The 16,410-nt window shown below is 38.1% G+C and overlaps 1 protein-coding gene across 7 annotated transcripts in view; it reads right to left on the bottom strand.

The window, feature by feature from the left end:
- arnt2 (aryl-hydrocarbon receptor nuclear translocator 2) overlaps window positions 1-3,816 on the bottom strand; it is a 179,285-nt gene extending 175,469 nt beyond the window's left edge. For 6 of the 7 annotated variants that reach the window (XR_012382515.1, XR_012382516.1, XM_009302938.5 and 3 more), the window contains exon 1: window positions 3,568-3,816. Coding sequence is in view for 5 of the 7 variants with exons in the window: in XM_009302938.5 (XP_009301213.1) it covers window positions 3,568-3,598 (31 nt within the window). In the remaining 2 variants the exon portion in view is untranslated. 7 annotated transcript variants of the gene reach the window in all.
- Between the last annotated feature and the right edge of the window lie 12,594 nt (window positions 3,817-16,410).

Genomic DNA, 16,410 nt, shown 5'->3' with positions numbered 1-16,410 from the left:
ATCTACAGCTTTCTTTTTTTGCTGAGTGGGCATGTGTTTTTCTTCTTCTTCATATTTTCACCTATGCTATATGAGCCATAAAACCTATCAAATATGCTATAAATATAAAACACCTCCAGGCAATTTTTAGTTGCAAAACTGGACTGAAGTAATCTTGGGTGATTTGACTATCAATAAGCATGTAAAATATGGGTTTCATGATAACACAGAGCTTTGATTATTTAAAAGTAAAAATATGTCAAAATTTTATCTTACGTATTTGCCATATAAATATCTACAGCTTCTTTTTTTTTTTTTCTTTGATGAGTGGGCATTTGTTTTTTCTTCTTCATATTTTCACCTTGTATATGAGTCATAAAATATGTCACAAATAAATATGTTATAAATATAAAACAAATATCCAGGCAACTTTTAGATAAAATACGTGACTGAAGTAATTTGGTGGGATTTGACTATCCATAAGCATGTAAAATATCAGTTTTAGATATGAAAGTACAGAACTTTGATTATTAAAAAATAAAAAGATATTACAGGCCATATAAATATCTATAGCTTTTTGCCAAGTGGGCATTTGTTTTTTTCATATATGTTCACCTATACTATTGGAGTCAGGGACTCCATTTCAGCCCTGGAGTTTCAAGCCTTTAACTATGAGGTAAACACAAAACAAAACTTTCCATCCGGAGCTCCGGCGTTTGACGCAGAAGTATAAATCAACCTTTAGATCAGCCCACTTCAGTTCACGACAAAATCCTCTGAGTAAAATTTACTCAGTTTAGATAGTATTTGGTCCCTCTCTAAATTGAGTTAATGTTACTCAGGTTAATGAGACAATGAAAAGATTAACTAGGTGATGAGGACTGGGGATGAACACCTGCTGTTATTGAGCAGAAACACAGAAGAGAAACACAAAACTACTGTACTACTGACTTCAGTCACAGCCTTAAATATAATGCATCGAATCTCTCAAAATCTCAACAGAAGATCAACTCGATCAATAAGCAACTCCACAAGCAGCAGCTTTACTTATTACCAACCTGTGTGCCTTATTATAAAGAGGGACCAAATACTCTCTGAACTGAGTAAATTTAACACAGAGGACTTTGCTGTATGACTATTAAAATAATGTCATTTCCAATTTAGTTTCTAATGACACTATCACATCTTTTTTAAGGAAACAGCAGAACTTCCAATGTTTTTCGTAAATATGAGAACATTAAAGTGTAGCTAAATCTCCAACACTATTGTTTAAAACATCACAATATCCTTTCCTGCAATATCTGAATATATATTCTGAGCAAAATTCTTTATAGATATCCAGTCCTTTGTAACGGTGGTAACACAAAAAAATTAAATTAAATATTTACACCTACATTAGTTTCCCAAACAGTATTATGTCTTAATACTAAAAATGAAAAAAAAAATATTAATAAATAAATAAATTAGGTGAGATTCGAACTCAGGTCGGTGGCATCGTAATGCAACTCGCTGACCACTGGACCACAATAGCTTAATCTTAGACTCCCCTTTCTGATTTCTCATCAAGTTATGTCAGATTTATTGTGAATCATTTGATTTTCATTGAGCAGGTGTAATATACATAATATTAATTATTCGACTTCTTATATTCACTAAGCTGCCGCTGTTTGCGTTCGACTGATAGTTACATCATCATTAACCTGCAGGCTGCAATTTGCTCACGGGGCTGCGAGAAAATAAATAAAAAGAGCGGAACTTCGGCAAAATATTGAATAAAAAGAGTGAGGCTATGGTCAAATAAATATATAAACGAAAAAAGTGCGACTGCTAAGAGTGCAAGCAGTTCTCGTGGCCAAAAAAATGGATCGGCCCACCGGGAATTCTCCCGGGCCTCCCGATTAGCCAATCCTGGCCTGATCGGAGTCATAAATGCTTAATGTATCAAATATGTTACAAACAGAAGATCTATTTGCAATCAACTTTTTTTGTTACAATTTGTTCAAAGGCTCAATAAACTACAAGTTTTGTCTGCACTGTAAAATTTACAATCTTTCAATGCCCAATAACTTTTTTTTTTAATCACAGAGATAAATATCCATCATTTTAACACAGTAGATTGAAATATTTGAATCGGCGCTTACTATTATTTAATATACTTGTCAGTATGGGATTAAAAACATGATTTCTAATTTTGCAAATTGTCTTTACCAGTGCATCTCTGTAAATGTCATTATTTACACTTTCATCAGTAAAACTAGGGCCAAACATATGGTTATGACACAAGGGAACTTTCTGTATTGTATTTTAATTTTTTTCTCTATATTTTGACTTGCGTTTTGTTTTCCGTTAGCAGAAATGTCCGTAAAAACAAATGTTTAACACTCAAGTGGAAAATTAGCACATATTCATAGTGTACATTTCTTAAGTTTTGCCTTTTCACATGCTTTCATTCTGGTTGTCACTGAGTCAGCAAACCACTAAACCTGCGAACATTCAGCGATGACGAAAATAGACCACAGATGCCCACATAATCGTGACTCTGGTGGCACGACAGCAATTGAACCAAAAAACAGCAACAGTTAACACCACTGAAAACAATTAAAACCTTTTGAGGTAAAGCTGGTTTTATATTCGCACATTGTGACACGCTCCTTATATTGTTTACCATGGTACTTTGAATATTCGGTCCAAAACAACATGTAAATATGACTTCAAAACAACATGAACACTATTTATTTGACAGTGAATAATGTTGTACTTTGATAATCATATGAGTTCACTGTTTTAGTAAAGATCACCTTTTATGAAATTGTATTATTAAGGAGAACTACCAAATGGGTGGATATAAAACCAACTTTGCCTGAATTGAAAACCTTCACACATGCATGCGAACTTACATGGTAAAGTTCATGACTGTCTTCTAACAACAACAACAACAACAACAACAACGGAATGCTCATGTTTACATCTCGACTGTCATCTCTCCATCATAGATATGCTACTTACAAATGTGTGATCCACATAATAGATATGCTGACATACTAATTTGCATTTTACTGATCTGTATATATGAAAATATATTTGACTGTTTGCCCATCAGAATTCATTCTCGCAACACAATCAACAGGCAGAGGAAGTCGAGCTATACTCTCATAACCTCAGATCAATGCTACATTCAACGTATCAGATCCAATAGTTCCTTATCAAGGAAATCAAAGCACGTACTTGGCTTGTGGCAAATGTATTTAGCATCTCATTTGCATTAGCAACAAGCCGCGGCAGAAACAGAAAGAAGCCAAACGAGACACATTTCCCTCCGACGTCACAATACATTCGCGACGACGGCACGTCGCGAAAGAATGAACGTTCTATTTTAGAATTCTAACCGATACATTGTAGCGTTTGAATCGGAAATGTCGCTGTTGTTAGTTGTGTGAGGGGGAGGGGGAGCTCGCGTACGTTTAAACGCGACGCGCTTTCTTTGTTTATCGCGAAAACAGAATACTGGGGGTGAACGCAGACGCTCGGTTTGCGTTTGAACACCGCACGCAGTTAATTTAGAAGCGAAAGAATAAAACCTGTACTCACCCGATGGGTTTACAGCGGCTGGTGTTGCCATATTGCCTGGGTGGAAACGCAGAAATGCAGAAATGACGCACAATACGAATATAACGCCGCACGCAATCCTCTCCGGGGTGTCTCAAACGCGCAAACTCAGTTCAGCCCCGCATGTGAAGAAGATGTGACGGCGATAGAGCGATGCTTGGATGCGATTTTGCTCGGTTTCTGTAAATGCGTGGAGCAGATTCGCCGCGGTCTGACAAACGCAAGATGTCTGAGAGGTTGCGTGAACAACCGCGAGACTTCACTGAATTAATGAATGCAGGATCCACGCAGCGGCTTTTTCTGCCCTCCAAAATACACCAGTGCGGGGCTCAGTCCACTCACGCGTTGGGGGCTTTGTTATGGTCACTTGCACAGACATCACAGGCAGGCTCTGAACTGAGATCAGGGTAGTGATATGTAGTGTAGTGAGGTAAAGTTGGTTTTAAATTAGCACATGCGTTCAGGGACAACCTGTGACACATGCTTCCTATATTGTTTACCATGGTACTTTGAGTATCCGGTCTAAAATTACATGTAAATATTACTACAAAACAACATTTGCGCTATTTATTTGACTGTGAAAGTTGTTGTACTTTTATAGTCAAATAAGTTTAGTGTTTAGAACTTGTAATTAATACTTCAGAAATTATATTATTAAGGAAAATGTGTGAATATAAAACCAACTTAACCTCAATTTTGTCTGACAGGTTTGAACTCTGACTTTTGCCTGAAGCAGTTTTGGTCATTTAAAACCTTTCGCATTTAACTGTAAGCATATTAGAAAAATTACTTATATGTAAGACAACATTAGTCGTTAGTTAGTTTATATAGCACATTTTTTACAACACAATCAATACTAATTAAAATAAGTTCTACATCACATACATAAGAATTAATATGGAAGACAAACCCCTCAACATAAAAAAGCTCAAATGCTAAAGAACAAAGATGCTGTTTGAGAAGCTTTTTAAAAACAGATAGAGTTAAAGCGTGTCTAATATGGGGTTCCAGAGTTTTGGGGCTATAACAACAAATTTACCACATTTTTTATTTAATTATGAGGTTTGAATTTGGTGAAATTTTAAGCACTGTTTTAGCTGGATTAGCTTATCTCTTTTTGGTGTACTAAAATATTACCTAAAGATTAGAAAAAGGAAAAAAAAACATATTTTTAAAATACAAATTTATTACATCATATATCATTAGGGAAAAAAGAAATCTGTTTAAGTTTTAAATTAAAAACTGCAGCCTATTGTCATTTATTAAGCAAAAAGTAAACTGAGCAGCACATTCAACTTTCCTCAGTCAGAATTAGCTTGTTTTAATAATGTACATTTGAAGTCAGAATTATTAGCCTCCCCCTGTTTATTATTTTCCCCAATTTCTGTTTAACAAAGAGAAGATTTTTCAACACATTTCTAAACATAATAGTTTTAATAACTCATTACTAATAACTGATTTATTTTATCTGTCATGATGTCAGCAAATAATATTTGACTAGATCTTTTTCAAGACATTTAAAGGCTTAACTAGGTTAATTAGGTTAACCAGGCAGGTTAGGGTAATTAGGCAAGTTATTGTATAACGATGGTTTATTCTGTAGACTATTGAAAACAAATAAAGCTTAAGGGGGCTAATAATATTGACCTTAAAATGGTTTTTAAACAATGAAAAACTGCATTTATTCTAGCTGAAATGAAACAAATAAGACTTTCTCCAGAAGAAAAAAAATATCTGTGAACATTTCCTTGCTCTGTTAAACATAATTTGGGAAATATTTAAAAAAAGAGAAAGAAATTCAAAAGGGGGCTTACGATTCAGACTTCAACTATGTACACACAATTTTGTTTCTTCATTATTTACAGAATACATCAACTAAATGTCTTTCAGTGTAACAACAATTTAACAAAAAATGAAAATAAAAATAATATTATTACATTTTAAAATAATTCTAGTCATTTTAAAATCACAGCGCAACCCCAAAATAATCATTTTACATCTTAATATTTTAAACTTTTAATCTTCGTTCAAAAGCCATCATATATATATATATATATATATATATATATATATATATATATATATATATATATATATATATATATATATATATATATTATTGTTTTTTTTATTCTAACAATCGCTCTATATCACTCATATTCAGCAAATTCTTTACACTTCATTCGTATTTAAAAAAAAAATCAAGTAAACCTTTTTTAAAAAATGTTAAATATATTTTTTAGTTAAGTCATGCCTTTAAGCTTGACAAAACATACTTTTGAAATCATAATAAAGCATGTCTACACCAAAAGAAAAACAGAAAAAAATGACAATTACAACAAACGCTTTGAATGAAACATTTAAAGTACAAATAGTAGTTTTTGTAAAACAGCGATCTTTGTTTAACTTACAGTTTTGTTTTGTTTTTAACAGTGCAAATGCATCAAATAAATTATTGCTTTGGAAAATTATTTATATTCTAAATATGTATAAACTCATTTTGGCACGGTGGCTTAGTGGTTAGCATTGTTGCCTCACAGCAAGAAAGTCGCTGGTTTAAGTGCCGACTGGGTCAGTTGGCATTTCTGTTTGGAGTTTGCTTTTTCTCCCTGTGTTGCCGTGGGTTTCCTCCAGGTGCTCCGGTTTCCCCCACAGTCCAAAGACATGCACTATAGGTAAATTGAATAAACTAAATTGGCTGTAAAGTATGAGTGTGTGTGTGTGTGTGTGTGTGTGTGTGTGTGTGTGTGTGTGAGAGAGAGAGAGAATAAGTGTGTATGGGTGTTCCCCAGTACTGGGTTGCAGCTGGAAGGGCATCCGCTGCGTAAAACATATGCTGGAACTGTTGGCGGTTGATTCTGCTGTGGCGACCTCTGAAATAGAGACTAAAATAAATGAAATATATATATTCAAAATGCTTGATTTGAAATGTTTGATTGTCACATGATCTAGTTTTTTTTAATTGAGCTTAATCATCACATCACGGGTGTGTTATAATTTTAGTATTATCTCCATTGGGCATTTTCCCGATTAACCTGTTTCTTGAGATCATTCTGATGATGAATTCCACGAATAGATTCCTATTGAGGTCAAGGTTCTGAGGAATCCCCATGGCTGTAAAGTTGACCCATCAAAACACACTGCTACAAAACCACTCATCACCACACATTCTGTTCAATGCGATCCCCTGAACAGCACCCTGAATCTCAAAAGCTGGAGTCTTAAGCTGAATATGCTTTCCTTATTCAGTGACGCTCAGTATTTCAAACACAATCTTGATCTGGTTATACACTCTGCGGAGGTGATGATGGCCTTTTTATATAAAGATGATGAAACGCTGAGATGGTGAAGGCATTAATCTTGCAGTGTTCCAGTACAGTAACGCTTTTGATGATTTATGAAGGAGTAAAAAGCAATTTTCCTCTATAGATGAAGTTAGGGTCAAACAATGAGTGATCTGCACTGCCCGGACTTTCCTGATGGTACATTTCAAGAAAACACACACACTTCCAGACACTCTTTATGATGAGCGCCTCCAGAATTTGCCAACACAATAGGGTCACTTGGTTGCTGTTGGCAGTGGTTTTAGTGAGGCCAGCAGGAGGCGCTCAACCTGTGGTCTGTCCTAATGCCTCAATATAGTAAAAGGCACACTATATTGTCAGTGAGTGTCGTCTTTCGGATGAGACTTTAAACTGAGGTCCTGACTCTCATGGTCATTAAAAAAATTGCATGGCACCTCCTGAAAGAGCAGGGGTGTAACCCCAGTGTCCTGGCTAAATTCCCCTCTATCAGCCCTTACACATCATGGCCTTCCAATCATCCCCTCCAGACTGGTTCTTACACTCTTATATCTGGTGTGTGCTGAGCATACTGGTGCCATTGTCCTGTGGTTGCCGACGCATCATCCAACTAGATGCTGCACACTGCTGGTGTGTGCAATGTGTTGATGAGTGTGTAATGGGTGTGCAGTGTGTTGTGCATGTTGTAGTGCAGTGTGTTGTGCAGTTAGTGTGCAGAGTGTTTGTTGTGCCGTATGTTGTGCAGTGTTGTATGGTTGTATGCAGTGTGTTGTTGTAAAGTGTTTTGTTGTGTAGATGTGTGCAGTGGTTGAGTTGTGTGCAGTGTCTTGTACATTGTGTTGTGTAGTTGTGTGTGTTCTGTTGTTGTACATCGTGTTGTGTAGTTGTGTGTGTTGTACATTGTGTTGTGTAGTTGTGTGCAGTGCGTTGTTGTGCAGTGTGTTGTGTAGATGTGTGCAGTGTGTTGTTGAACAGTGCATTGTTGTGTAGATGTGTGCAGTGTGTTGTTGTGTAGTGTGTTGTGTGGTTGTGTGCAGTGTGTTGTACATTGTGTTGTGTAATTGTGTGTGGTGTGTTGTTGTACATTGTGTTGTGTAGATGTGTGTAGTGTGTTGTTGTGTAGTGTGTTCTGTAGTTGTGTGTAGTGTGTTTTTGTACAGTGCGTTGTTGTGTAGATGTGTGCAGTGTGTTGTTGTGCAGTGTGGTTGTGTGCAGTGTCTTGTACATTGTGTTGTGTAATTGTACATTGTGTTGTGTAGTTGTGTGCAGTGTGGTTGTGTGCAGTGTGTTGTACATTGTGTTGTGTAATTGTGTGTGGTGTGTTGTTGTACATTGTGTTGTGTAGTTGTGTGCAGTGTGTTGTTGTGCAGTGTGTTGTGTAGATGTGTGCAGTGTGTTGTTGTACAGTGTGTTGTTGTGTAGATGTGTGCAGTGTGTTGTTGTGCAGTGTGTTGTGTGCAGTGTGTTGTGCATTGTGTTGTGTAATTGTGTGTGGTGTGTTGTTGTACATTGTGTGTACTGTGTGCAGTGTGTTGTACATTGTGTTGTGAAATTGTGTGTGGTGTGTTGTTGTACACTGTGTGCACTGTGTTGTTGTGCAGTGTAGTGTAGTTGTGTGCAGTTGTCCTCCTCCGCTACAGTATGCTCTGCTTTAATAAGCTCTTGCTCTGCAGTCACCTGCGTGAGGACTGGAGTTCTGCTGACCTCTACTTTATTAAACATGCCTTTAGGGCTCAGAAAAAAACAGCCTGTGCTTTAACAACAGACAGATAAAGCAGGCTTGACAGATCAAACTGAAAAGCCAAACCAAACGAGAGCTGTTCATTGAATTTTAATATTCAGCAGTTAGAACAAACTCCTGTAAACTTCAAAAGCCAAATCTCCACACATCAGCAACTTCATCTCACTCTCTCTAAAATACTGCAGTTATATGCACTGTATTCTTGAGATTCTATTTGCATATTCCAAAAATTTGTTTTGTTCATATCATTTTAATTTAAGAGCCTATTATAACTGGTATTTCTAAGTAATTTATCCACTTGATAAGCCTAGAAGGTTGACTTCAAAAATAAAACATGGCTGCTGTTTTCTTTTATAAGTTTTATTATATTTCTTCATGCACTACTGCTTGGCCAGTTTTTAATTACATGCCAAAAATAAACAAATCAAGCATATTTAGAACAAATTTGTTGGTAGCAATAACATACTCTTTTTAAAGCCTCCTTTCCACTGCACACGACAAACGACGAGCGACAGACCGAAACTCATTCATTTCCAATGGAGAGCAGTCCGGAAGCTGCTGTGAGTTCCGATCATCTCCGTATGCGGAAAATTCGGATCCGAATTGAGCTGCGGATCCGTTTAAATATTTGAACTCCTGCGACTAGACCGTATGCGACCTGCCGACCGGATATGATGTATTCCAGTGTTATAAAAGCAGATCCGTGCGCGCGAGATGAGAAATAGGAGTTAATTTGGTTATTTTTTAAATTATAAAAAGTCTATATTAAAAAAAAAAACTTTTCTGTTCATAAATGTAAGTAAGAAAGTAATAAAATATATATTATTAATGTTGTCTCCACATTCCCTCCAATATTTTAGTGGTCTATGAGTTTTTAGTATTCATTCATTCATTAAACCATGTAAACGCACAGAGAATAAAGACTCTTGCTTTTGCCCTCCTTTATTTCGGACACCGTGAGAATCCGCTTCTCCCCCGTGGTGCACAACAACACCAAAAATACTGTGCGGTAGGGCTGTGCAATTAATCAAAAATCCGATTTCGATTTTGGCTTCAAACAATTATGAAAAAGCATTAATCGAGATAAACGATTATTGCATCATATACCGCCTCCTTTCCATCTGTTGCTCCTAAAAGCGCGACAGACCGCGTGCTTATGCGGCACGTGCACACAGCCAGAAGCATGCGGCCTGTCAGCATTCGGTCTCATTCCCAGACTGAAGCTGGAATTATACTTGCAACTGGTGCCGCATCGCGCACCTCCGCTGACCGCGCGCGCACCTTAGCGAAACGGACGAGGCGCAGACATCTAAAGTCATCTTAATTTAAGCGCTTTAATGGTCAAATGGGTGTCAAAATGCAGTGTTTAGTGATTATTCATAACCCTCATTTGTGTAATAAACAAACGAGTTGAGGATCAAAAGACACACGAAAGAGAAACCGTTAAAGAGACAGCGCAATGTTGTTTTTATCATTAATCAAACAAAACGAGAAAATCCCTCTGCTCTTGACTGAAGGATTTTTGTAGCTAAAGTTTTATTCTTACAGTGAAGATGCTTGAATAAGTTTGTTTCATATTTTTATTCTATTGTATTTATTTCTCTTTCCTTTGCAGGGAGGAAAATAACTGTATGTATACATTGAAGTCCGAATTATTAGCCCTCCTGAATATTAGCAACCCTTTTCCTGCCCAATTTCTGTTTAATGGAAATAAGTTTTTTTTAAACTTATTTCTGAACATAATAGTTTTGTTATATCATTTCTGATTACTGATTTCTTTTATCTTTGCTATGAAGACAGCACATAATATTTTTCTAAATACAAGCATTCAGATTAAAGTGCGACTCAAAGGCTTAATAAGGGTAATTAAGCAGTTCATTGTATAACAGTAGTTTCTTCTGCAGACAATAAAAAAATATATTGCTTAAGGGGGCTAATAATATTGACCTTTAAATGGGTTTCAAAATAATTTAAACCTGCTTTTATTCTAGCTAAAATAAAACAAATAAGCCTAGAAGAAAAAATATTAGAGGAAATACTGTTAAAATTCCTTACTCTGTTAAACATCATTTGGGAAATATTTATTAAAAAAAAAAAAAAAATATATATATATATATATATATATATATATATATATATATATATATATCTCAGGAGCGCTAATAATTTTGACTTCAATCGTTTTGAATAATCGTGATTACAATTATGACCAAAATAATCGTGATTATGATTTTTCCCAAAACCGAGCAGCCCTACTGTACGGCTGCCACAAGGGGGCGTATTCCGACAGTGGTGTCCAAATGTCGTGTGCAATGGAAAGGTGGCTTAAGGATTATAATGCAGAACCGAAATAGTAATTACTTAGCATTAAAAATGATATATAAAGAGAAAAATATAACTTATTGAACGTGTCATCGTTTCTCTAGCCACACCCAGGCCTGATTACTGCCACACCTATTCGCAACCAAGAAATTACCTAAATAGGACTTGCCTGACAAAGAAGTTGACCAAAAGACCGTCAAAAGCTAGACATCATGCCGAGATCCAATAAAATTAGAAAAAAATGAGAAAGAAATAAGGCCGATCTACCAGTCTTAATAAAGTTTATAAAGCCATGTCTAAAGCTATTGGACTGCAGCAAACCACAGTGAGGGGTATTCTCTACAAATGATAAAAGCATGAAAGTGGCTGACCAACCATAGTTACTTCAAAAGTGCAGGGATAACTCATCCAAGAGGTCAAAATAGACCCTACAACAATATCCAAAGAACTGCAGGCCTCACTTGCCTCAGCTTAGGTAACTGTTCATGACTCCACCATAACAAAGGTGAGTCTTCATGACTCCACCATAACAAAGGTGAGTGTTCATGACTCCACCATAACAAAGGTGACTGTTCATGACTCCATCATAACAAAGGTGAGTGTCCATGACTCCACCATAACAAAGGTGACTGTTCATGACTCCACCATAACAAAGGTGAGTGTTCATGACTCCACCATAACAAAGGTGTGTCTTCATGACTCCACCATAACAAAGGTGAGTGTTCATGACTCCAGCATAATAAAGGTGAGTGTTCATGACTCCACCATAACAAAGGTGACTGTTCATGACTCCACCATAACAAAGGTGAGTGTTCATGACTCCACCATAAGAAAGGTGAGTGTTCATGACTCCACCATAAGAAAGGTGAGTGTTCATGACTCCACCATAACAAAGGTGAGTGTTCATGACTCCGCCATAACAAAGGTGAGTGTTCAGGACTCCACCATAAGAAAGGTGAGTGTTCATGACTCCACCATAAGAAAGGTGAGTGTTCATGACTCCACCATAAGAAAGGTGAGTGTTCATGACTCCACCATAAGAAAGGTGAGTGTTCATGACTCCACCATAAGAAAGGTGAGTGTTCATGACTCCACCATAACAAAGGTGACTGTTCATGACTCCACCATAAGAAAGGTGAGTGTTCATGACTCCGCCATAACAAAGGTGACTGTTCATGACTCCACCATAACAAAGGTGAGTGTTCAGGACTCCACCATAAGAAAGGTGAGTGTTCATGACTCCACCATAACAAAGGTGAGTGTTCAGGACTCCACCATAAAAAAGGCGAGTGTTCATGACTCCACCATAAGAAAGGTGAGTGTTCATGACTCCACCATAAGAAAGGTGAGTCTTCATGACTCCATCATAACAAAGGTGAGTGTTCATGACTCCCCCATAACAAAGGTGAGTCTTCATGACTCCACCATAACAAAGGTGAGTCTTCATGACTCCACCATAACAAAGGTGAGTGTTCATGACTCCATCATAAGAAAGGTGAGTGTTCATGACTCCACCATAACAAAGGTGACTGTTCATGACTCCATCATAAGAAAGGTGAGTGTTCATGACTCCACCATAACAAAGGTGACTGTTCATGACTCCACCATAACAAAGGTGACTGTTCATGACTCCACCATAACAAAGGTGAGTGTTCATGACTCCACCATAAGAAAGGTGAGTGTTCAGGACTCCACCATAAGAAAGGTGACTGTTCATGACTCCATCATAAGAAAGGTGACTGTTCATGACTCCACCATAACAAAGGTGAGTCTTCATGACTCCACCATAAGAAAGGTGAGTGTTCATGACTCCACCATAACAAAGGTGAGTGTTCATGACTCCATCATAAGAAAGGTGTGTTCATGACTCCACCATAACAAAGGTGAGTGTTCAGGACTCCACCATAAGAAAGGTGAGTGTTCATGACTCCACCATAACAAAGGTGACTGTTCAGGACTCCACCATAACAAAGGTGAGTGTTCATGACTCCACCATAACAAAGGTGAGTGTTCATGACTCCACCATAACAAAGGTGAGTGTTCATGACTCCACCATAACAAAGGTGAGTCTTCATGACTCCACCATAAGAAAGGTGACTGTTCATGACTCCACCATAACAAAGGTGAGTGTTCATGACTCCACCATAAGAAAGGTGAGTGTTCATGACTCCACCATAACAAAGGTGAGTGTTCATGACTCCACCATAACAAAGGTGAGTGTTCATGACTCCACCATAACAAAGGTGTGTCTTCATGACTCCACCATAAGAAAGGTGAGTGTTCATGACTCCAGCATAATAAAGGTGAGTGTTCATGACTCCACCATAACAAAGGTGACTGTTCATGACTCCACCATAACAAAGGTGAGTGTTCATGACTCCACCATAAGAAAGGTGAGTGTTCATGACTCCACCATAAGAAAGGTGAGTGTTCATGACTCCACCATAACAAAGGTGAGTGTTCATGACTCCGCCATAACAAAGGTGAGTGTTCAGGACTCCACCATAAGAAAGGTGAGTGTTCATGACTCCACCATAACAAAAGTGACTGTTCATGACTCCACCATAACAAAGGTGAGTGTTCATGACTCCACCATAAGAAAGGTGAGTGTTCATGACTCCACCATAAGAAAGGTGAGTGTTCATGACTCCACCATAACAAAGGTGACTGTTCATGACTCCACCATAAGAAAGGTGAGTGTTCATGACTCCGCCATAACAAAGGTGACTGTTCATGACTCCACCATAACAAAGGTGAGTGTTCAGGACTCCACCATAAGAAAGGTGAGTGTTCATGACTCCACCATAACAAAGGTGAGTGTTCAGGACTCCACCATAAAAAAGGCGAGTGTTCATGACTCCACCATAAGAAAGGTGAGTGTTCATGACTCCACCATAAGAAAGGTGAGTCTTCATGACTCCATCATAACAAAGGTGAGTGTTCATGACTCCCCCATAACAAAGGTGACTGTTCATGACTCCACCATAACAAAGGTGAGTCTTCATGACTCCACCATAACAAAGGTGAGTGTTCATGACTCCATCATAAGAAAGGTGAGTGTTCATGACTCCACCATAACAAAGGTGACTGTTCATGACTCCATCATAAGAAAGGTGAGTGTTCATGACTCCACCATAACAAAGGTGACTGTTCATGACTCCACCATAACAAAGGTGACTGTTCATGACTCCACCATAACAAAGGTGAGTGTTCATGACTCCACCATAAGAAAGGTGAGTGTTCAGGACTCCACCATAAGAAAGGTGACTGTTCATGACTCCATCATAAGAAAGGTGACTGTTCATGACTCCACCATAACAAAGGTGAGTCTTCATGACTCCACCATAAGAAAGGTGAGTGTTCATGACTCCACCATAACAAAGGTGAGTGTTCATGACTCCATCATAAGAAAGGTGTGTTCATGACTCCACCATAACAAAGGTGAGTGTTCAGGACTCCACCATAAGAAAGGTGAGTGTTCATGACTCCACCATAACAAAGGTGACTGTTCAGGACTCCACCATAACAAAGGTGAGTGTTCATGACTCCACCATAACAAAGGTGAGTGTTCATGACTCCACCATAACAAAGGTGAGTGTTCATGACTCCACCATAACAAAGGTGAGTCTTCATGACTCCACCATAAGAAAGGTGACTGTTCATGACTCCACCATAACAAAGGTGAGTGTTCATGACTCCACCATAAGAAAGGTGAGTGTTCATGACTCCACCATAACAAAGGTGAGTGTTCATGACTCCACCATAAGAAAGGTGAGTGTTCAGGACTCCACCATAACAAAGGTGAGTGTTCATGACTCCACCATAACAAAGGTGAGTGTTCATGACTCCACCATAAGAAAGGTGAGTGTTCATGACTTCACCATAAGAAAGGTGAGTGTTCAGGACTCCACCATAAGAAAGGTGAGTGTTCATGACTCCACCATAAGAAAGGTGAGTGTTCAGGACTCCACCATAACAAAGGTGAGTGTTCAGGACTCCACCATAAGAAAGGTGAGTGTTCATGACTCCACCATAACAAAGGTGAGTGTTCATGACTCCACCATAAGAAAGGTGAGTGTTCATGACTCCACCATAAAAAAGGTGAGTGTTCATGACTCCACCATAACAAAGGTGAGTGTTCATGACTCCACCATAACAAAGGTGAGTCTTCATGACTCCACCATAAGAAATGTGACTGTTCATGACTCCACCATAACAAAGGTGAGTGTTCATGACTCCACCATAAGAAAGGTGAGTGTTCATGACTCCACCATAACAAAGGTGAGTGTTCATGACTCCACCATAAGAAAGGTGAGTGTTCAGGACTCCACCATAACAAAGGTGAGTGTTCATGACTCCACCATAACAAAGGTGAGTGTTCATGACTCCACCATAAGAAAGGTGAGTGTTCATGACTTCACCATAAGAAAGGTGAGTGTTCAGGACTCCACCATAAGAAAGGTGAGTGTTCATGACTCCACCATAAGAAAGGTGAGTGTTCAGGACTCCACCATAACAAAGGTGAGTGTTCAGGACTCCACCATAAGAAAGGTGAGTGTTCATGACTCCACCATAACAAAGGTGAGTGTTCAGGACTCCACCATAAGAAAGGTGAGTGTTCATGACTTCACCATAAGAAAGGTGAGTGTTCATGACTCCATTATAAGAAAAGTGTGTTCATGACTCATGAGGTGTGTTCATGAGGTGTGTTCATGAAAGGTAAGTGTTCATCAATCCACCATAAGAAAGGTGAGTGTTCATGACTCCACCATAAGAAAGGTGAGTGTTCATGACTCTATCATGAGAGAGGTGAGTGTTCATGACTACACCATAAAAAAGGTGTGTTCATGACTCATGAGGTGTGTTCATGAAAGGTGAGTGTTCATGACTCCACCATAAGAACGGTGAGTGTTCATGACTCTATCATAAGAAAGGTGAGTGTTCATGACTCTACCATGAGAAAGGTGAGTATTCATGACTCCACCTTAAAAAAGAAACTGGGCAAAAATGGTTTTGATGGCAGAGTTCCAAAACACTGCTGAGCAAAAGAACAAAGTTTTGTCTCAGTTTTGCCAGAAAACATCTTGATGACCACCACGACTTTGGAAAAAATACTCTGTGGATTGATGAGACAAAAGTTTGTTTTGCAAAGCCTTTTGGAAGGTGTGTGTCCCAATATGTGTACTGTAAAAATAAAACCATGTTCCAAAAAAAGAGCATCTTATAAAAACGTGGCGGTTGTAGTGTGATGGTCTGAGGCTGTTTTGATCCTTTAGGACCTACAAGACTTTCTGCAATAAATGGAATCCTGAATTCTGCTGTGTACAAAAATATCCTGAAGGATAATATTCGGCCATCTGTTAGCTGAAGCAAACTTCTGCAGCAGGACAATGATCCAAAGGTTACCAGTAGGTCCGCTTTTGAATTGCTCAAAAAAACAAAATGAAGACTTTGAGTGGC

The sequence above is a fragment of the Danio rerio genome, chromosome 7 (genome assembly GCF_049306965.1).
Source record: "Danio rerio strain Tuebingen ecotype United States chromosome 7, GRCz12tu, whole genome shotgun sequence".
Taxonomy (NCBI): Eukaryota; Metazoa; Chordata; class Actinopteri; order Cypriniformes; family Danionidae; genus Danio; species Danio rerio.
The sequence above is the reverse complement of the archived record's forward strand: the minus strand, read 5'-3'. Positions and strand labels throughout refer to the sequence as shown.